The sequence below is a fragment of the Stegostoma tigrinum genome, chromosome 25, assembly GCF_030684315.1.
Source record: "Stegostoma tigrinum isolate sSteTig4 chromosome 25, sSteTig4.hap1, whole genome shotgun sequence".
Taxonomy (NCBI): Eukaryota; Metazoa; Chordata; class Chondrichthyes; order Orectolobiformes; family Stegostomatidae; genus Stegostoma; species Stegostoma tigrinum.
The window spans coordinates 52739378-52762494 of record NC_081378.1 but is presented as its reverse complement, the minus strand read 5'-3'; the positions used below and the strand labels follow the sequence as shown (position 1 = coordinate 52762494).

At 43.5% G+C, this 23117-nt stretch overlaps 1 protein-coding gene across 1 annotated transcript in view; it reads right to left on the bottom strand.

Moving 5' to 3' along the window:
- The window catches only part of LOC125463128 (dynein axonemal heavy chain 3-like), a 556635-nt gene that overhangs the window by 288391 nt on the left and 245127 nt on the right, over window positions 1-23117 (bottom strand). Inside the window, 1 exon segment of the mRNA XM_059654753.1 lies at window positions 5235-5387. Coding sequence (XP_059510736.1) covers window positions 5235-5387 — 153 coding nt within the window.

The window sequence follows — 23117 nt, the reverse complement described above, 5'->3', positions numbered from 1 at the left end:
ATGTACTACAAAATCCCAACTCGTGTCCTTTAACAGCATCTTTCAAACTGAGACCTTTATTACCTTAATGTCCAGAAGGGGTCTGATACAGTGGCACGCAGCAGCCTTTATGCGGAAAACTGTACCTCATTATGTAAAAGGCTCAGTAACAATGTGGATAGAAAATAGGCTGAGTGATAGGAAACAGAGGGTCACGGTCAATGGATATTTTTCAGGCTGGCAGAAGGTTTGTAGTGGAGTTCCCACCACCATAAACACTCTGAGACAAAATTCCCTGAGGCCTTATTCATTGTGACTGGCAATTTCAACCAAGCCAACCTCAAGAGGCTGCTGTCGAAGTCCCACCAACACATCTCCGGCTCCACTAGAGGACTGAACAACCTGGAATACTGCTACACAACCATCAAAGATGCTTACTACTCCATCCCCTGCCCACACTTCGGAAAATCAGATCCACAACGGTGTGTTCCTCCTCCCAGCTTACAAGGAGAAGCTGAAACGGGAGGACCCAACACAAAACAAAATACAGTGCTGGTCCGAGGTTGTGCAAGACCATCTCCGGGACTGCTTGGAATCAGTGGACTGGGCAGTCGGTGGAAAACCTAGATGAGCATGCTACCACTGTCACAGACTTTATTAGCAAGTGTGTGGAGGACTGGATACTGAGAAAGTCAATCCGGGTATTCCCCGACTGGAAACCTTGGATGAACCGGGAAATTCGCTCCCTGCTGAAGACCAGACATGCAGCTTTCAAGTCGGATGACCAAGACCAATACAGGAAATCCAGAAATGATCTCTGCAAAGCCATTAGAGATGCCAAGAGGTAATACTGGACCATGTTAGAGGCCCAAATCAGCCATACGGTCTATGGCAAGGAGTAAACAACATAAGGGGATACAAAATGAAGCTGAGCAAGATAGCGGCTATAAACACATCTCTCCCTGTTGTGCTCAGTGCTTTCTAAGCTCAGTTTGAGCAGAATGCCAGCAGCACATTGACACAGATGCACCTGTTCGCTCCATCACCACTGCAGATATCATATCTGTTTTCCTGGGAGCCAACCCAAGGAAAGCAATGGGCCCGAACGGAGTTCCCAGCCTTGCACTTAGATCCTGTGCAGACCAGCTGGCAGAGGTATTCCCAACATCTTAAATCTCTCCCTCCTATAAACCAAAGTCCCCACCTACTTCAAGAAGACAACCATCAATCCAGTACCATAGAAATCACATGCAACGTGCCTAAATGACTACTGCCCTTTAGCTCTGACCTCTGTAATCATGAAGTGCTTTGAGAAGCTGATCATGGCCCATGTCAACTCTGGCCTCTCAGCCTGCCTTGATCCCCTGCAATTTACTTGCTGACTGAACAGCTCCATAGCATTTCCCTGGCCCTGCACTCATCCCTGGAATATCTGGACAAAGACACCTATGTCAGACTCTCGCTCATCAACTACAGCTCCGTCTTCAACACCATAATCCCTTCCAGGCTGATCTCAAAACTCCAATACCTAGGTCTCGGCTCCACCTTCTGCAACTGGATCCTCGGCTTCCTGACCCACAGACTGCAATCAGTGAGGATAGGCAACTGCACCTCCTCCACAATAACACTGGAGCCCCCCCCAAGGATGTGCCCTCAGCCCCCTACTGTACTCCTTGTAAAACTCTGTTACCAAATTCCAAATGAAGGTCATCTACAAGTTTGCTGATGACACCATTGCAGTAGGATAGATATCAAACAATGACAAGGCAGAATACAGAAAAGAGACAAAGGGCTTGGTGACATGGTGCAATGATAACAACCCCTCTCTCAATGTCAGCAAAGCTAAAGAACTGATCATTGAGGTTGGTTGGCTTGCTGAGCTGGTTAGTTGTTCCACAGACATTTCGTTACCGTGCTTGGTAACATCTTCAGTGCAGCTGAGCTACAAATCTACTCCAAATCTGATCATTGACTGCAGAAAGAAAGGAGGAGAATCCACCCCCATCTACATCAATGGTGCTGATGTTGAGAGTGTGAACAGTGTCAAGGCCTGGACTTCCCATGTAGATGTGACAGTCAAGATGGAGCAACAGCACCTCTTCCTCCTCACGCAGCTGGGGAAATTTGACATGTCCGTAAGGTCTCTCACCAAGTTCTACAGATGCACCATTGAAAGCATACTGTCCGGGCACATAACGGCCTGGTATGGCAACTGCTCAGTGCAGGACCGTAAGAAACTACAGAAGGTAGTGTGCACAGCCTGGACCACCATGGCAGACAATTTGCATTCATGGACTTCATTTATATGGCCTGTTGCCACAGAAAGGCAAAAAAAAATCAAAGACCCATCACACAATGGTAATGCTCTCTTACAACCCCTTCCATCAGGCAGAAGATATAGAAGACTGAACACACACACCAACAGGTTCAAGAACAGCCTCTGCCTAGCCATTATTAGACTGATGAATGGACTCTCTAACTTCAAATAATGTGGATCTTGTAAATGTTTACAACCTGTATACCTGTGTCCAAGTTTTTTTTTCACCCTATGACCTGTATGTCTTTGCTTCCTGTATCTTCTTGTACTGCTCGTAAACAAAGCTTTTCACTGTACTTAGGTATACATGACAATAAATCAATCAGATCAGGGGTCAGTATTAGGACCCTTGCTTTTTCTGATATAGATCAATGATCTGGACCTTGGTGTGCAGGAGATAATTTTAAAGTTTGCAGATGACAAGAGTTGTAAGCTGTGAGGAGGACAGTGTGGAACTCCAAAAGGCCACTGACAAATTGATGGAGTTGGGGGATAGGTGGCAGATGAAGTTCAACTCATGGAAGTGTAGGGTTATGCATTTTGGTCGGAAGACCATTGAAAGACAGCATGAAATCCTTTTAGAATTCTGCGTACATTTCTTGTCACCTTTCTATAGTGCAGAAACAATTTACAAAGATGTTGCCAGGGTTGGAGGGTTCGAGCTACAGGGAGAGGCAGAATAGGCTGGGGCTATTTTCCCTGGAGTGTCGGAGGCTGAGGGGTGGCCTTATAGAGTTTTATAAAATCATGAAGGGCATGGATAGGGTGAATAGACAAGGTCTTTTCCCCTGGGTGGGGGAGTCCAAAACTAGGGAGGTATAGGTTTAAGTTGAGAGGGGAAAGATTTGAAAGGAACCTGAGGGGCAACTTTTTTCACACAGAGGGTGATGTGTGTATGGAACGAACTGCCAGAGGAAGTGGTGGAGGCTGGTACAATGACAACGTTTAAAAGACATCTAGATGGGAATGTGAATAGGAAGGATTTAGAGGGATGTAGGCTGAATGCTGGCAAATGGGAGTATGTCAGATTGGGTTGTCTGGTTGGCGAGGATGAGTTGGGCCAAAGGGCCTATTTCTGTGCTATATGGCTCTATGATTCTATAATATTGGGAGTACAATCTAAAGGGGTTGCAGGAGCTGATGAACCTGGGTGTATATGTGAACAGATCAGTCAAAGTGGTAGGACAGGTGGAGGGAGCCGTTAATGAAGCGTACAGCATTCATCCTTTATTAATAGGGACATTGAGTACAAGAGCAAAGTGGTGATGGTGAACTTGTACAAGACACTTTTTAGATCTCAGCTGGAACATTGTCTACAGTTGTGGACGCCTCATTAGAGGAAAAGTGTGAACACACTACAGGGAGTTCAGAAGTGTTTTACAAGAATGGTTTCAGGAATGTGAAACTTCAGTGATGAGGGTAGACTGAAGAAGTTGGGACTGTTCTCCTTGGAGGCAACAAGGCTAAGAGGAGATTTTACAGAGGTTTCCAAAATCATGACAGGGCTGTATAAAGTAGATAGGCAGAAACTGTCTCTGTTTATAAAGGAAAAAGCATGAGAGGGTGTGGACTGAAAGTGATGTGCAAATGAAGCAAGAGTGATGTGAGGCACACTTCTTCATTCTGTGAGTAGTTAGGGTCTGGAATATACTGCCTGAAATGTGGTGGAGGCAGGTTCAACTGAGGCATGTGGGAGGATATTGGATGGTTACTTGGAGAGAATTGTCTTCAGGCATATGGGCAAAAGACAGGAGTTGACACTAGGTAATGGAACCAATGCACATTTGATGGGCTGAATGGTCTCCTTGTTCACTGTAACAAGTCTGTGATTCTGCACTTCTAGAAGGGCAGCAGATACATGGGAACACACCACATGTGTTCCCCTCCAAGCCGCTCACCACCCTGATGTGGAAACATATCACTGTTCCGTCAGTGTCACTGGGTGAAAATCCTGCGAAGGGCATTGTGGATCTACCTACAGATCATGGACTGCAACGGCTCAAGAAGGTATCCCAGCAACACCTTCTCAAAGGCAACTAGGAATGGGCAATAAATGCTGGCCCAGACAGCAACATCCATGTCTCATGCAAAAAAAAATTACATCTCTTAAGACACCTTCAGATAACTTCTCTGCTCCTGTGACAATGAAATGTCAGACCTGGACGTACCAGGGTCTGGCTCAGGTCCTTCATAATGAGAGCAAGCACCTGCTGTCAAACACCTGTCCCTGTGAGAGGGCAGTGAGTGGTATTGACCCTGTGAGAGGGCAGGGACTGCTGTTGACCCTGTGAGAGAGCAGAGACTGGACTCTGTCTCTGTGGGAGGGCAGGGACTCGGCATTGTCCCTGCGGGAGGGTAGGTTCTGGACACTGACCCTGTGAGAGGGCAGAGATTAGTTTTGACCCTGTGAAAGGGCAGTGACTGGACGCTAACACTGTGGGAGGGCAGGGAATGGACTCTGACCCTGTGAGATGGCACAGACTGGTATTTATCCTGTGAGAGGGCAGTGTCTGGGAACTGTCGATGTGAGAAGGCACAGACTGGACTCTGTCTCTGTGAGAGGGCAGGGACTGGGCTTAGTCCCAGTGAGAGGGCAGGGACTGGACACTGTCCCTGTGGGAGGGCAGGTGCTAGATATTGACTCTGTGAGAGGGCAGTGACTGGGCTCTGTCTTTGTGGGAGGTCAGGGACTAGTATTTACTCTGTAAGAGGGCAGGGACTGCTACTTAACCTGTGAGAGGGCAGGGAGTGGACTCTGTCCCAGTGAGAGGGCAGCGACTGGACTCTGTCTCTGTGAGATGGCAGGGACTGGTACTGACACTGTGAGAGGGCACAGACTGGACACTGACTCTCTGAAAGGGCAGGGACTGGACTCTAAACCTGTGAGAGGGCAGGGACTGGTATTGACTCTGTGAGACGGCAGGGATTTGTTACTCACCTCTGAGACAGCTGCAGTCCAGTATACAATGCTGGATGCCAGCACTATTTGGCCAGGCCAGTTCAGCACCCACTCCTCTCTTGTAGTGTTTGGGTAAGCAATGATAGCCTGCAGCATTACTTCACCCAAGGAGCTTTTCATCCCCTTTTCTACCTGAATATTAAAGAGATGACAATCAGGATTAGTATTTACCAATAAAACAATTTCTGGGATTTCAGTAACACATGATTCAAATAACAAGACTCCAAAAACCAACTGAACAATTCCCCATACACTTACCTGAGTGAGATTATTATTGTCTTCCAATAGAATCATAGAATCTCTACAGTGTGGAATCAGGCCCTTCAGCCCAAAAAGTCTACACTGCCCCTCAAAGCATCCCACCTGCCATAACCTACATATCCCTGAACACTAGGGGCAGTTAGCATGGCCAATCCACCTAGCCTGTACACCTTTGGGCTGTGGGAGGAAACCCACGCTGACACAGGGAAAACACGCAAACTCCACACAGACAGTCACTCAAGGGTGGAATCAAGCCTGGGTCCCTGGGGCTGTGAAGCAGCAGTGCTAACCACTGAGCCACTGAGCCACTGCAGTTTCCAGGCATAACAGAATGTAATACAATATCTGATATAAACTTCCCTTCTGGCGCATGACCATTTACACTGGGACTCTGTGTTACTATGGTAACAATAACTTTTCCATGCATGTTGCAGTTTGGAACAATGGGTCCCAATTGCAGAGTTTGCTCTACATCCTGCGGTTACCAGGAATCTCTCCCACCCTTCCTGTTTGACCTTGTCATGAGCACATTGATTTTGACCCTCAAGTTCCATTGTGGGGCTCGAACACATAACTTTTGTTTCAGATAAAGGAACAGTACCCAGTGCACCACAAGCCTCCTTAAAATTCCCATGATGACCCACATATGCATCAGTCAATTAAATCAACACTTTATTATTGATGAGGGTAAGGCAGTGGGTGTTGTTTACATGGAATTTACTAAAGCATTTGACAAAGGTGTCTCATGGTAGGCTGGTCCAGAAGATCAAATCTATGGAATCTATGGTGAGTTGGCAAAATGGATGCAATATTGGCTTGGTCATAGAAGACTATAGGTTCTGATTGGAGGTCTGTGACAAGAGGTATTCTGCAAGTATTAGTGCTGGGATCTCAGTTGTTTGTAATGTATGTTAATGGTTTGAATGAAAATATGGGTGCTGATGCCAATTTGTGGTAAATTTTGGAGTTGTGTACAGTGAGGAAGGATATGAAAAGATGCGGCAGGATATAGATTGGCTGGAAAGTTGGGCAGAGAATGGCTCATGGAGTTTAATCCAGTTAAGTGTGAGGTGATGCATTGTGGGAGGCCAACGCTGTACTAAGGTAAAAAATAAATGACAGGACCTTTAGGAGCATTGATATACAGAAGGATCTTGGAGTACAAGTCCATAGCTCCCTGAAACTGGCAACACAAGTGGATAAAGTGGTGAAGAAGGCTTGTGGTATGCTTGCCTTTGTTGGTCAGGGTATACTGCAACTTTATAACACTTTAGTTAAGTCACATTTGGAGTATTCTGTGCCGTTCTGATCACTGGAGTATAGCAAGGATGTGGAGGCTTTGGAGAGGGTGCAGAAGAGGTTAACAAGGAGGTCGCCTGGATTGGAGTGTATTAGCTATAAGGGGAGGTTGGACAATCTTGGATTGTTTTTGCAACAGCATCAGAGGCTGAGGAGTGACCTGATATAAAACATAAAACATTATAAAAATATAAAATGCATATAAAAATATGAGAGGCATGGATAGGGTGGATGTTTGGAGTCTTTTCCCAGGTAGAAGTATGAACTACCAGAGGACTAAGTTTAAGTTGAGAGGGGTAAGTTTAAAGGAGATGTGCAAGGAAATTTTTTTTACACAGAAGATGGTAGGTGCCTATATCATACCGCCAGGAGAGGTGGTATAAGCAGACACGTTAGTAAAGCTTAGGAAGCATTTAGACAGACACATGAACATACACAGAATAGAGAGATATGGACCATGTTCAGGCAGATATGAATACTTTAGAATAGTGCCACAGACATGGTGCGCCAAATGGCTTGTTACTGTGCTGTACTGTTCTATGTTCTATTTTATAATTGTCACAGAAACATTTCATTTGTTCTTTATCTTTGGTTCAATGAGGAAAATGTAAATGAAAGAGAGAGAAAGAGTAAACAAGGGAGAGAGACAGAGACTGAAATGTTCTCATCGTCAACTTTTTCACATGATCGGACCATTCCCAGCAACGATGCTATACCCTGTGACCCAATCTTATAGGAGACAACCAATCAACGGGCTGCATCCCCATTCACCATCCAATGAGGAATGGTGGATGGGTTGGAATGGAGTCATGCAGGTCAGAGCAGTAGAGATGAACAACTGCAACACTAGGAATGATGTGCAGGACTCAGGAAAAGGAGGGAGGTGAGGCAGCACAAACTGGAGAGAGATGTTGGCGTTGGAACTGGCCACCACATCTTGAGGTCCAACATAATGCATTCAATCCTTCTCTGGAGAAAACTTCCATAGGAATGTATTTCCCAGAGAATGCGCTGCAAAGTTCAAGCCAGCTTCTTTAGGTGAATTCGGTCTATTGCTCTGACTTCCCACATTAACTGCATCTTCTGTGAGGAGACACATGGAAAACCCATGTGCTGCTGGAAAAAAATGAAATGCCAAAACAGGGGACCATTCAACTCCCTTTATAGGCTAAACAGAGCTGGTGAGCAGCTAAACAATTGCCATTGAGATCGCATCCCCTGGGCAAGTGTCAAGGAATGAAAACACATTGGGAGCATGGACCAATACATTTCTTTCCAATCATAAGCTCCCACACACGGTCGCAGTCTCCAAGAGTCTGGGAAAATACCAGTAAAGGAGGAGAAAAGAAGTGAGGGAAAGCAAAAGATGAATGAGAGAGACTGAGAACAATGGCAGTGCTGATCAACGTCACACAAGGTTTTAGACAATTACTAATTTTACCATAAATGCTAAAAGATGCACTTTATTCTCCTATTCAAAGGTGCAGTGTGACATTGTCCATGTGAAGTTGTTGCTGAAGCACTATGATAAGAGGTTCTATCCTCTGGAAGAATTCATTGATTTGCTGTCTCTGCCTGGGATATAACCACAGCAAATACAAAGATTCCTTTTCAAAGAGTAATCCCGATGGGTCTCACAGTGACAGAATCACTGTCTATCCAATCAGTACAACAGCTATAGGCAGGTGATACTCTACATACAATCACTCCACTTTAGCACAAGCAGCTGGCAAAATCACAATTGGTGTTAGGGACAGTCAAAAGCATTAGATAACTGCAGTTTGTGTCAGTGCTTTGCTAATGCAATCTATCTCACATGCTATTCCCTAAGTGACATCCTGGTCAAGCAGCTCTCATTCCCAATTGTCTATCCCAATTGTTCTCCACAACTGGGTTGTACACACATTTCATTTTCTGATCATGGCTTAAAGAACGTGACTGAGTGGGGCAGAGAATGTCTATCCAGTTTCAATAGATAGATTTCCTGATAAATCTGTTTTGCTCAGAGTCAGTGTCACTACTGTCACTGTTATCCTCCGTTCAGGAGATCATTCTTGCCTTCAGAATAAACTGTGGCAGCATCAAATTTAAAAAAAGGGTGAGAATCAGTTGAATCACTGTAAGATTGACAAAATTTGCTTACTTCAGCATCTGGGCTGTTTGTAGTCCAGTATCTGTTATTAGTTACTAAAAAATCTCAAATTGCGATTTGATAATTTTCATGTGAATTTAATTTTTAAAAGATCTGTTCCTGACCTATTCCAGATTTTGTTTCAAAAAATGTCCATTCATTCAAACTACCATAGAGAGATTAGAGAGATCAACAGCAATGGAACATTTATTGACTTTTTAGAAAGAATTTGTTCACTGTATGTAGGTATCATTAACACTTGCTTAATAATTTATTCCAGCACTTTCCTGCTGTCAAGGCCCTATACAGCTGCTGTAAAGTGTTTTTATTACATTCCCCTTGCAATAAACATCATCATTTCATTGACCTTAACATTTAACAAGCATTTAAATGTACATTGTGATGCCAAGTCATACAAGCCTATGGGCTGAAGTGCTGGAAAAAGGGATTAGAAAAGTTATGTGGTTGCTTTTCACTGGCACGCTCAGTGGACTGAACAGACTTCTTCTGTGCTACAGACTTTGATATGGTTGTCCAAGATTGTGATACATTCCATTGATTTCCAAGTTGCAGTCAGGACAGTCCACTAACCCAAAGATTTTGGACTAACCCTGTTGATTTGATTATAGAGTCATCAAGTCATAGAGTTTTCCAGCGCAGAAACAGACCCTTTGGCCCAACCAGTCCATGCCAACCAGATATCCTAAATTGACGTAGTCCCGTTTCCCTGCATTTGCCCCATATCCCCCTTTTACATCATATACCCATCCAGACGCCTTTTAAATGTTGTAATTGCACTTCCCCTGGCAGTTCGTTCCACACACGCACCATCCTCTGTGCGAAAAAGTTGCTCCTCAGTCCCCTTTTAAATCTTTCCCCTCTCACCTTGAGCCTATGCCCTCTATTTTGGTCTCCCCTACCCTGGGAAAAAGACCTTGGCTATTATTAAATTAGTTCATTAGCAGAAAAATCAAGTAATGATCTCCTAACTTGGAGACAACAAAAAGAAATAAAGCAAGACAGGAGGAGAACAGGCCCCCATCTACATCAATGGAACTGAGGTTGAGAGGGTGAAGAGTATCAAGTTCCTCGGCGTGATGATAACCGGCTCTGGGCTTCCCACATTGATGTGATAATCAAGAAGGCACAATAACACCTCTTCTTCCGAGATGGCTGGGGAAATTTGCCGTGTCCATAAGGTCCCTCACTGATTTCGACAGATGCACCTTTGAAAGCATGCTGCCCGGGTGCATAATGGCCTGGAATGGCAACTGCTCTGACCAGGTCTGTAAGCAACTACAGAAGGTGGTGTGCACAGCCCAGACCGTCACGGAAGCCAACCTTCCATCCATGGACTCTATTTACACGGTTTGCTGCCAGGAAAAGGCGGCCAATATTATCAAAGGCCCATTGCATCTTGGTACAACCTCTTCCATCAAGCAGAAGATAAAGAAGCCTGAGCACACGCACAAGCAGGTTCAGGAACAGCTGCTTTCTGGTCCTTATCAGACTGTTGAATGGATTCTAGCCTCAAATAATGTAATCTGCAATGTAACCTGTATGCTTCTAAGTCTTTTTGATCTGTACATTCTTTGCTTGCTGTGATCTCCCTGTGCTGCTCATAAACAAAGCTTTTCACTGTATTTTGATACGTGACAATAAATCAATCAAACCAAATCAAACCGAGTTAGTTTCCGGAGGTGAAATAAAAATAACAATAAAATCAACAACTTCTTTTCTCAACCGTACAGGTTCCCAGTGACACCAATTTCCACCTTAATACTTAGGTTCTTAACCCACTCCAATCCCTGATCACTCTGTTCCGTACTCTCATCAATCCTGTCTATGAGTGTAGAGAACTTCAGACTTGCACCCAAATTACAACTGCTAACGAATTGGTAATTATTGGACAGCCACCTTCAGCTAACTGTCACAGCTAATCTGTTTAAGGTAGGCATTTAAGTAGCTCGCAGTTTCTTTTACAGTTTTAAAGTTCTACATCAGATTCTAATTATTAATTAAAATTTCAGCTGGATAAATGCTGGACCGAATCCCACTTGTAACAAATTCCTGGGGTGAATTGGATTGGTTATTTGGATGTTAGGATCAGAAAGTACTCCACTCCTGTGAAGTCTTCAGGGAACTTGCTTAGATGTTAGGGACTTGTTTAAAAGGGAAGAAAGGGATAGAGTGAACCATTACATGGTAGTCAGCCTGAGCCAAGTGGTGGGAAAATTATTGGAAAATATCTATGCAACAAGACAAATCTTCATTAAGGAAGAGTCAATTAATCAAAAATGACAGGAATTTCTTTAGGGAAGGCAGATTCTTTGTTTAGGGAAGGCTGCACCTGATTAATTGACAGACATTTTTTGACACGGTAACAAGAAGTTTTGATGGGAACAGTGCACGAGATGAATTTTAGCAAGGCTTTTAATAAGATCCCATGTACCTACCTAGAAAGGTAAAAGCTCATGTGAATTCTAAGATTAGGGATAGATGGGTCATTTTTCAAGTAGTAGGTAGCGACTAGCCCGCTACTGCAGGGTGTAAGGCTTGGACTGCAACTGTTCACAATATTTATTAATGGTTTAGAGGGAACTAAATGTAATATCTCTAATTTTGCAGGTGACACAAAACTGGGTGGGAGACTGTGAAAAGGATCCTTGAGGGTGATCTGAACAGGCTGAATGAGTGGGCAACTACATGAAATATGTGGATAAATGTGAGGCTATCCACTTTGGTCGCAAAAACAGGGAGGTAGTTTGTTATCTGAATGGCAATAGATTGAGAAAGGAGGAAGTATAGTGAGATCTGGGTGTCTTTGTAAACCATTTGGAATATTTGTGCGACACAAATGCCAGGCAGTGACCATCTCCAATAAATCAATCTAACTATTGCTCTTGACATTCAATGTCATCACGATTCCTGAATCCCCTACTATTGATCAGCAATCAACTGGGCTCACCATATAAATACAGTGAGTACAAGATCAGGTCAGAGGCTAGCAATACTGCAGTAACTAACTCACCTCCTGACCCCTCAAAGCCTGTCCATCATTGACAAGGCACAGGTCAGGAGCGTGATAGAATACTTCCCACTTGTCCAGATTGGTGCAGCCCCACAGCACTCAAGATGCTGGACACCATCCAGGACAAAGCATTCGCTTGACTGGCACTATATCCATAAGCATCCACTTGCTCCACCACCAATGCTCGGTTGCACAGTGTGTACTATCTACAAGATGCGCAGCAGAAATTCACCAAAGATCCTCAGACAGCACCTTCCAAACAACAAACATTTTTATCTAGAAGGACAAGGGCATCAGATACATAGGAACACCAACACCTGTAAATTCCCCTCCAAGCCACTCACTGACTTTGAAATATATCACTGATCCTTTGCTGTTACTGGGTCAAAGTCCTGGACTTTCCTCCCTAAGGGTATTGTGGGTCACCTACAACAAATGGACTGCATCGGTTCAAGGGCAACTCATCACCACATTCTCCAGGGCAACCAGGGATGGGCAATAAATGCTGGTACAGCCTGTAATGTCCACATCCCACAAGTGAACTATATAAAAATGTTGTGTGTGGGTATAGCAGGTGGTGAAGAAGGCAAATAATATATTGGCCTTCACAGTGAGAGATTTCAAATATAGGAACAGGAATATCTTGCTGCAACTGAACAGGGCCTCAGTAAGATCACACCCAGTGTACTGTGTACAGTTATGGTCTTTTATTTGAGCAAAGATAATTTGGCGATGAAGGGAGAACATGAAGGTTTACCAGACTGATTCCTGGGATGGCAGGGCTGACCTATGAAGAGACATTGGATTGGTTAGAGCTATATTTACTGGGGTTTAGAAGAATGAAGGGAGGACACATGGAAAGTTGAACATTCGAACAGCACCAGAAAAAATAAATGCAGGAAAGATGTTCCCATATTCCAGATTGACCAGAACCAGAAGTTACTGTTTAAGGATATGGGGTTGACCATTTAGAACTGGGATGAGGAGAAATGTCTTTACTAGGGAGTGGTGAGTCTATGGAACTCTGTCACAAAATGTGGCTCAGGCCAAAACATTTCAAGGAGGAGTTAGATATAGTTTTTAAGGCTAAAGGGATCAAAGGGTATGGGAAGCATATGGGAACAGGATACTGAGTTGGATGATCAGGCGTGATCAAATTGGTTGTTGGAGCAAGCCCAAATGGCCGAATCTTGCCCCATTTTCTATATTTCTAACTAGGATCAAGTTTAATTCCAAATTTATTCAATGACAGGAAGCAAACGATCATGGTCAGCTGATGATTTTGTAAATCGAAAGCTGCTTCTAGAGATTTCCATAGTTTTGTGATTTCCTTGTTGTTTTGTGATATGTATCAATAACATTGGTTTGAATGCAGGAGAATAATTGAGAGGTTTTCACATAATACAGCAACTGGTGCTATTGTTGATAGCAGATTTTTGTTGAATTTTGATGAAGCTGTAGACTGCAGGAAGGATCAATAGAATGATGGATACAGGGACAAATGGAATTTGGAGATGTGTGAGGCAATGCATTTGAGAAAGGCAAACAAATTGGGAGAACAGACAATTAATAGCTGGATAGTGAGAATTGTGGAATAACAGGGAGATCTTGGAGTGTGCGTCCACAGATCCATAAGCACAAAAAGTTGACATGGTGCTTACGAAGGTGATTGGACACTTGCCTTTATTGGCTCAGGAATGGAACAAAAGAGCTGAGGGGGTAGTTGAGAATTATAGAAATGCTAGGGAGAATACAGCTGGACACTGTGAGCAGTTCTGGTCACCGCATGACAAAAAATATGTGATTGTACTGTAGAGAGTAAAGACATGATTGACGAAGATAATGACTGGCTTATGGAAATTTAGTAGGAAGGTAAGATTGTATAGATTCCTGACTTTGGAATATAGGAGGCTGATGGAAGATTTAATTGACATGTAAAATTATGATGGGTCCATAGAATGGGGATAGGATTAGCCGATTCCCCTGGGTTCAAGGATCCATAACCAAGAAATACAGAATTGGAAGTACAGGGCTCGAGGGTTTTGAAGGAAAATGTTTTCACCCAGAGTGTGTTAGGGATATGGAATTTATTGCCTGAAAATGTGGTGGAGACAGAAGCCTTCATCACATATTTTAAAAAAATCAGATATGCACTTTAAGTGCCTAAAAAATTACAGACAAGGAACTGGGCATGGGATTGAGCGGGATTCATTCCTGTGAGCCATAGGAGATATGATGGGCGAAATAGCCTCCTTTTGTGGAGTAATTCTCTGATTATGATTCTTGATGCAAAAAGTGCCCTCATGTATTTCAGACATCTCCAAAACTCAAGCAACAATCAACCATGAAATGATGAGCACCGCTTCAATTGAGAATATCACTAGAAGCAGTGCTTGACATTTTATCCTCCTGGCTGCTCTTACAGGATGATATCAAGACAAGCACCAGCTGCTGAAATATCCATTTTTAGTTCAATGACTGAATGTGGGTGTTGCTGTCTGAGCCAGCATTTATTGCCCTTGAGAAGGTGACGTTAAGCTGCCTTCTTGAACCACTGCAGTTTGTGTGCTGTAGTTAGTCCCACAATGCCATTAGGGAGGGATTTCCAGGATTTTGACCCAGTGATACTGAAGGAACAGTGATATGCTTCCAAGTCAGGATGGTGAGTGGTTTGGAGGGGCACTTGCAGATAGTGACCTTCCTGTGTATCTGCTGCCCTTGGCCTTCTAGATGGAAGTGCTTGTGGGTTTGACTGATGCTGGCTAAAGATTTTTGATGAATTTTTGCAGTGCATCTTATAAATAGTACACGCTGCTGCTGCTGAGCACTGGTGATGGAAGTAGTGGATATTCATGGATGTGATGCCAATCAAGTGGGCTGCTTTTGCACTAGATGATGTCAAGCTTTCTGAGTGGTGTTTGAGCTGCACTTATCCAGGCAAGTGGGGAACATTCCATCACATTCCTGACTTATGCCATGTAGGTGATGGACAGGAGTCAGAAGCTAAATTCATCACTGCTGGATTCTAGCCTCTGGCCTACTGTTGTGGTCACTGTATTCATATGGCTGGCTCAGTTGAGTTTCTGCTCAATGGTAACCCCCAGGATGTTGACAGTGAGGGATTCAATGATGGTAATTCCTTTGAATGCCAATGGGTGCTGGATAAATCGTGTCTTCTTGGAGATGGTGATTACTTGTCACTTGAGTTATGCAGATGTTACTTGCCACTTATCAGCCCAAGTTCTTGCTGCATTTGAACATAGATTGCTTCTGTATCTGAAGAGTTGTGCATGCTACTGAACATTGTCTAATCATCAGTGAACATCCCAATTCTGACCTTATGATGGAAGGTAGGTCATTGATGAAACAGCTGAAAATGGTTGGATCTAGGACACTTCCTTGCAGAGACGTCCTGGAGCTGAGATGACTAACCTCCATCAACCACAACCATCCTCCCATGTGTGAGCTATGATTCTAACCAGCGATGACTTCTCCCAATGATTTTTAGCAACTTGGGCTAGAAACACAGCTGAAGAATGCCTCAAACTGACTGGATTAAAATAACAGCAGGACCTCTTGAGGGCTGACAATGGGGCTGATTTTGTGTCTGAGAAATGGCCCAAAGGTCTCAAATCTTACCAAAGAAGATTACTGACAGCCTGGGAAACTGAGTTTTCATCAGGACAGTGACGATGAATTTTGTGATAGGGCCTTTAGAACATATTATCTCCTTGTTGAAAGACAACAGAACCACTCTGTTTGGAAGGGATGTGGTCTGATGCCGGTGAGTCAGAAGGAACTGAACAAATGTCACAATATGCATTTACAATAAATTGTCAATTGTCTTATTATATAGCATTTGCTGCAAATTGGTTTTTATTACACCAACGGTGACTCAGTACAAAAGACCAGCTAAACTTGACTGAGTTTAAAGCGAATGGTGACAGGAAGATGAACAGCAATTGTTGAGACTGTGCTTAACAAAGATCTCCGTCTGGAATGCTTCCAAACACTGGCTCTAAAAACCAATGTCATGAATAGTCACAGATGGTGTTAAAAGCTGTTGTTGACTACGCAAACACAGTGAAAACAATCAAGCTAATGTTTGCAATTCCTAATTAATGTAATTTGTTTCCCCAGCAATTAGTCCCCCTTGTATCTTCATTGATTTAAGATCAGGATCCAACCACTGAATCATTCTCTTGTGGGAACTGTGGAATTTCCCCTCCCTTCAGCCTTCTCATCAGCTTGGCTTCATGGCAGTAATTTGACTTCTAAGTCAATTGATCATAGTTTTAAGCTCCTCTTTAGCTCAGCTTCTAGGTTTAACTGCCACTTCAGGGCAGCAGGCCCCATGGAAATGTATCAGATAGTCTGCTGATATACAAAGGCCTGGATGTCAAACATCTCACAACACTTCCTAAATCATAGCATCCCAAGACTATGGAAGCAGGCCATTCAGCCCATCAAGCCCACACTGACCCTCCAAACAGTAACCACCCAGACCCCTATAACCCTGCATTTCCCATGGCTACCCCACCCAGCCTGCACATCCCTGGACACTATGGACAATTTAGCATGGCCAATCCACCTAACCTGCACATCTTTAGACTGTAGGAGGAAACTGGAGCAGCTGGAGGAAACCCACACAGACACAGGGAGAATGCGCAAACTCCACTCAGATAGTCACCTGAGGGTGAAATCAAACCCCAGTCCCTGGCACTGGGAGGCAGCAGTGCTAACCACTAAGCCACCATGCCAACCATTAAGAGGAAGGCTATCATTCTGGAAAAGACCTGACCTCAGTCAGTGCTTGATGCAGTTTCTGGGAGCTTGCTGTGCACAAACTCTCCGTTATATTTGTGTTGAAATGATACTTCAACAGAATTTTATTGGATGCAACCTGAATGTTATAAGAATTATGAAGGGCTTAAAAGTCTTATTTTGTATTTCATCTTCTTCAACAGATTTACAAAACCAAATCCCACTCAGGGATGTTAGTAGTAATGTCACTGGACACATTTAATACTCTGGAGACATGGGCTGAAAACCAACCATAACAGCTGGGGGATTTTAAACTCCATTAATTAATCTGAAACCTAGTCAGTTACCAGTGTCAGACTGGTTAAGGTAAAATGGTCAAAATTTAGTAATAATAACCAAAGTTGGAGCATGTTATGATGAGACCAATTATCTGCAAAAGATAGGTTAACAGAAGTGCCAAATGGGGTTTAATACAAAGTAGAGTGAGGTGATGCATTTTGCCAGACGAGGTAACGTGAGGAAAATTTACTTAGTGAAGAGACAGAGAGGGATTGAGGAGTTCATCGAACTTTGGTGGGAGAATATTATTGAGGAGTAGTCAGCAAAACCTAAAGTATCCTGTGCTTGAAGGTACAAGATCTAGGGGACACAGATTTAATACTTGGGCAAGAGATGCATGAAGGATGTGAGGAAGAAGTGATTCCCACAGCAAGTTATGATGACCTGGAACCTGTTGCCCTCCCATTGAGATTGCTAGAAGCAGAGACAATCAGAAATAAATTGGATAAGCGCTGGGAAAGAAATACACAGGTCTATGGAGGTATGCTAGGAGAAATGGGATTGGCTGGTTTGCCCCATGGAGAACTAGTATAGGTCTGAGGGATTGATTAACCTGCTGCTGCACTTTAATGATTGTACAGAGCAGGTTTTTGTTACCAAGCTGAAAATGTTACAATTTGGCAGAGCCACCTGAGTTTAAAGGTCCCCGTTACATCTCAGAGTAAGAACTGCCAATGCTGGAGTCTGAAATAACAAGGTGTAGAGCTGGATGAAATACATCAGGCCAGGCAGCATCAGAGGAGCAGGAAAGCTGACATTTCGAGTTGGGACCCTTCTTCAGAAATGGGGGAGCAGAAGGGGGCTCTGAAATAAAGAAGATTGGCTGATAAGAAGACTCACCTTGATTCATTTGAGACATTGTCCTAGTTGTATTAAAAGTAGCTCGGCTCTCTAGCCCTCATCGATTATGTGATCTCACTCCCAGCCAGGTTCTATGCCAATCCCATGTCACCTCCATGCCATATCCACATCAGGTATGCACATAATGAGCATTTATATTGAACACGCGCTCTGTTTCTGCTGATACAGTTTCCATTTTGGTTCATTATGAATGCCTGGCTGGACTCCAAATCTTAAACTGGATTAGCTCAGTGGTGTTCTGTATTCACAAACAGACACAGAATGTTTGCTTTGTTTGATTTATACTTTTAAGAGGTTATAATATGTTATTTTTTCTGTGATCTCTTTTGTCAATGTCTTTTTTTTAGACAATCTGGAGTGTGAAGTGTGTCTGTTACTGATTCTATAAAGGCACTGTCTGAATTATACTTTTATAGTGTTATAGTAACAGTGGATTTCTGATTGGGTGCTTTATTTTTCCTGAAGGATATCAATGCTTGCCATTGTCATTGATCATTGGCTACATATGTACTGAGTGCATGGGAATGAAAGTTGCGTAGAGATGGGTGAGGGGGAATATAAATGAGACATGACAGGGCATGGGTAAGACACTTTAAATTCGAAAAGGTTTCCAAAAAGACAATGAGCCACAGTTCCACTGAAGGGGCATGAACCCTGAGTCAGAGTGAAGCCAATTTGACTCCCCGCAAATTGCAGGGGGAGGGTGTTGCAGTTATGCGGTTTACCCCAGCAGGGCTGGCCAGCTTAGGAGAAATGAGTGTGGTGCAAAGATGTGCAGGCTAGGGTGGATTGCCCATACTAAATTGCCTGTAGCGTTCAGGGACATGCAGGTTTAGGTGGGTTAGCCATGGGAAATGCAGATTATAGGGATAGGGTGACGGGCTGGGTCTTGTTGGAATGCTGTTCGGACGGTCAGTACAGGCTCAACGGGGCCGAATGGTCAGCTTCCACATTATAGAGATTCTACGATTTCATGCAGGCTGTCCTCACACTTATCCTTCACCAAGTAGGATTGCAGACTCTGGGAATGGGGGCAGAAATCCCAGAATCAGCATCCACCCATCACTTCCAAATACCCCCATGAGAATCTGCCTGTTGTGTCTCTCTGAACATTGCTACTAGGACACTGACCTGCTGTAGCAGGGTATACGACTTTCATGGTAAATATGCAGTAATCGTAGAACGGAAGGCAAACAGCCAATTGTCTCTGTGTTGAAGATGGATTCAGTTAGCCTCACTCCTTACTCTGACATCATTGCCCAGTGAGTGTGGTTAATGACCCCTCATTCCGGACCCTCGCTGTCCACTCACTGTCCAGGGATGTAATTTTTTCTCTGTGGACTCCTGAAAGGTTCCATGATATGATTTGTGTTGATGGGTCTTTTTTTGAAGAAATGTCACATCTATTTGATGCAAAGAGCTTAGGCATTAAGTGTATAGCTTGTCAATGACTTCTGAGGTGCTTCAAGTGGAGCCTGTTACAATCTGGTAAAAATGCTGGTTGACTGAAGGAGAACATCTCCTGTTTGAATTGGTGTGTGCTAGGGATTAGCACTCAGCCCATTTCATAGAATCCCTACAGTGTGGAAACAGATCCTTTGGCCCAACAAGTCTACACCGACCTTGAGAGCATCCCGCAGACCTGTCCTCCCTAACCTACACATCCCTGAACACTATGGGAAATTTAGCATGCCCAATCCACCTAACCTGCACATTTTTGGACTGTGGGAGGAAACCGGAGCACCCGGAGGAAACCCACACAGACACGGGGAGAACATGCAAATGCCACACAGTCAGTCGCCCAAGGGTGGAATCATACCTGGGTCTCTGGTGCTGTGACTCAGCAGTGCTAATCACTGAGCCACCATGCCACCCTTTATGTCATCTGATTTAGAATTGAGCTTTGAGGGTGTGCGATATTACAATTTATTAACATTAGAAACAGAGTCAAATTTTACAGAGCATGTGGGTGAATGTTGTTATGCAAGGTCTTTGGGCCCTTGGAGTAATCTTGCAATGATGTCACAGAGCTACCCATCACTGGGTATAAATAGTACAGTATGGCTGAATTAGATCATTCTACACTAGACTAGATGACATTGATTTCAGGAAAATACGGAGTAAACACAGGTATGAACACACGAAAATGATAGTTTAGTCCTTACCTAAGTTAGACCCTGTTATGCCTATGATTAAAACATATAGTAGGATTTAGCTTTAATGCACAACTATGTGTTATTTTGAAATCCTGGCATAAAGTCAGTCCTTCACTTTGCCTTCTACTCAACCAATCTGCAAAGAACCCAAACTCATAGTGTGGTATCAAACCAAAAAGGGGTTCAGGATGACACAGATCCATTCATTGAATAGATAGGGAGATGATACAATTTATGTTGATGGGAAGAAGCTCAGAGAAATACTCTGAGCTGAAAACAAAGTTTGGGAATATCTGTGTCATAGAAGGACATGGTATGTGTTTGAGAAGAGAGACCTCAAGGGTTCAGAAAGAGATTTCCTTGATTTGATAAAGTACAGGCCATTCACATCTTGGGTTTTATATATAGCAGCATTCAGGATGAGAGTAAATTCGTACTGAGTAACTGTACAAAGCACTGGCCAGACCACACAGTAAGGAATTAGGAACAAGAGGAAGGGAGCAGCATTGTGGCTCACTGGTTAGCACTGCTGCCTCACAGCACCAGGGACCCAGGTTCAATTCTACCCTCAGGTCACTGTCTGTGTGGAGTTTGAACATTCTCCCCATGTCTGCGTGGGTTTCCTCCAGGTGCTCTGGTTTCCTCCCACAGTCCAAAGACATGCAGGCTAGGTGGATTGGCCATGTTAAATTGCCCACAGTGTTCAGGGATGTGTAGATTATGTGGGTTAAAGCAGGGTGGGTCTGGGTGGGGTGCTTTGAGGTTCAGTCTGGACTGGTTGGGCCAAATGGCCAGTTTCCACAACATAGGGATTCTATGGTTCTTTCAATTCTTCAAGCCTGTTGTGTCACTCAGTTCAATCATGGCTGACGTGTATCTCAACTCCTTTACCCCATCTGGGTACCAGAACTACCAATACGTTACATTTTCAATGAACTTCAAGTTTTTGGGAGAGGGAGTTCCAAGTTGTTTTGTGTGAAGAGGTTTTTTGTGATGTCCTCCCGGTTCTAATTGAAGATTTTGTTTCCATATGGCTCTCAGCTCCCCTCCACAGAGAAAATAGTTTCTCTTGACCAATCCTGTCAATTTAATCCTTTTAATCACTTCAGCTAGACAATCTCTTCATCATCGATTCTGAAATGCAAGTAAGGAACACAAGCTGTGTTTGTCTAACCCATCCTCATAACAACCCTTTAGCCCTCAATACTATTTTGACAAATGCATGCTATACCTCCTCCAGGGTTGATATATCCCTCCCAAGATGCAGTGTCCACAGCCAAATCCAGATTTTTCCTATAGGAGTCTAACCAGAGCTCTGTCCAGCTGTGAGAGTACTATCACATCTTTATAATCAAGCTTGCTTGAGATTTAGGCCAGCTTCTATGTTTCTCTTGACTTGGTTTTTGAGTTCTGAGTGCAGTTTAAATGCCAGCTGAGAACCATGGAGAAAAACTGCTCTGGAGAGCAGTGATAATGGAAAACAGAGGAGACAGACCGATACCGGGCTTTGGGGACAATTTTGGGATAGTGTGTTCAGTTTGGGATTGAGAGGGCTACATGGAGAAATAAGCAGTGGAATTAATTTGGCCATTGATCCAGGCCTATGCGGAGACAGTGTGGCAATGGGATTAGTTTGGGAATTGATACAGGAGTATGGGGAGAAAGCAGACCAGTGGGATTAGTTTAGGATTGATACAGGACTATTGGGAAAGTATATGACAGTGGGATTCATCTGGATTGATGCAGGGCCACTGAATAGAGCAGTGGGATTAGTTTAGGATTGACATGAGATATTGTGAGAGTGGGGCATGAGATTATTTTGCAACTTGTCAGGTGAACAATTCAGATATGTTTGGTCCATTGACTATTGACTAACTCTAACCCCAACCCTAACTTCAGCAGATTTAAGGGTTTCCACCTGATGTAGGAAAACAAAATGGTAGAAATTTCCTTAGAAGCCCAAGACTATAACTTGTCTTCATTTGTGTTTTTATTACAATGACGGGTTAATGAATGGCACAATTCAATGAAGAATGAAGCTGATATTTGGAGTTAATGTGGCTACTTTTCTCAGGAGTGTATTTTAGTTCCTCCCCCAGTGTGGAATATAAATTATGATATCACCAATTTGGCTTTGCTGCTGAGGGTAAACACCATTTCTAATGAAATTTAAAAAAACACATTGGATAGGATTAATACGAAGAAGATGTTCCTATTTTCTTACATAATTTAGGCGTAAATTTTGATTTATTATCACGTGTACTCAAATACAGAAGTATAGGAATATCGAGAAAGTGTATAATGTCACCGCGCACAGCACCATCTTTGGTACAAGGTATCTAAGTACAAAAACCTCAGGTACAAAGTAGCAGAAGAAACAAAGTTAAAAAGTTAAGCAGTCATAGAATAAGTAGAAAATAAAGAAATAATGTAATCATTAAAATTGAAGTCTTTCATAATATAAGCTGGAAAAATAAAAGAATAAAATTGAAAGTTCAATGGTTTTGGCTGAGTGCTTGGTGGGGTCCAAATCTCCTGCACTTAGCTCGCTTTCCAGGAGACCTCAGCTATCTGTTATTGCTACTGCTGCCACAGATCCTGGGGGACTTCCCTCGCCACTTGCTCTTCCTGCATTGGGCCGTGATGTCATCATCGCTGCTGCTGCCTCTGATCTCCTTTCGCTGCCTCCAGGCACCTACCCGGGCAGGATCCGCTTACAGCCGCTGATCGCTCAGGTACAGGCAGGGTCCCACTCTCCTTGCCAGCTGTTTTGGTCACTGAACCAGAAGACCACCATGTGTCGCTAAAAGACTCCCATTCTGGGCTGGGAAGCCATCTCCCTGGGTCCGTGCTGAGGCCAGGAGAAGGAAGAAGAAACGTAAAGAGAGAGAAAAAAAGAGGAAATAAAAGGGAAAAAACAGAAAGAAAGAGACAGAGCAGATGAGCTCTAGATGAAGTGTCCTACTCTGCCATATATATATAATTATATATCTCTACATGTTCATTAATTAAAAAAAAGG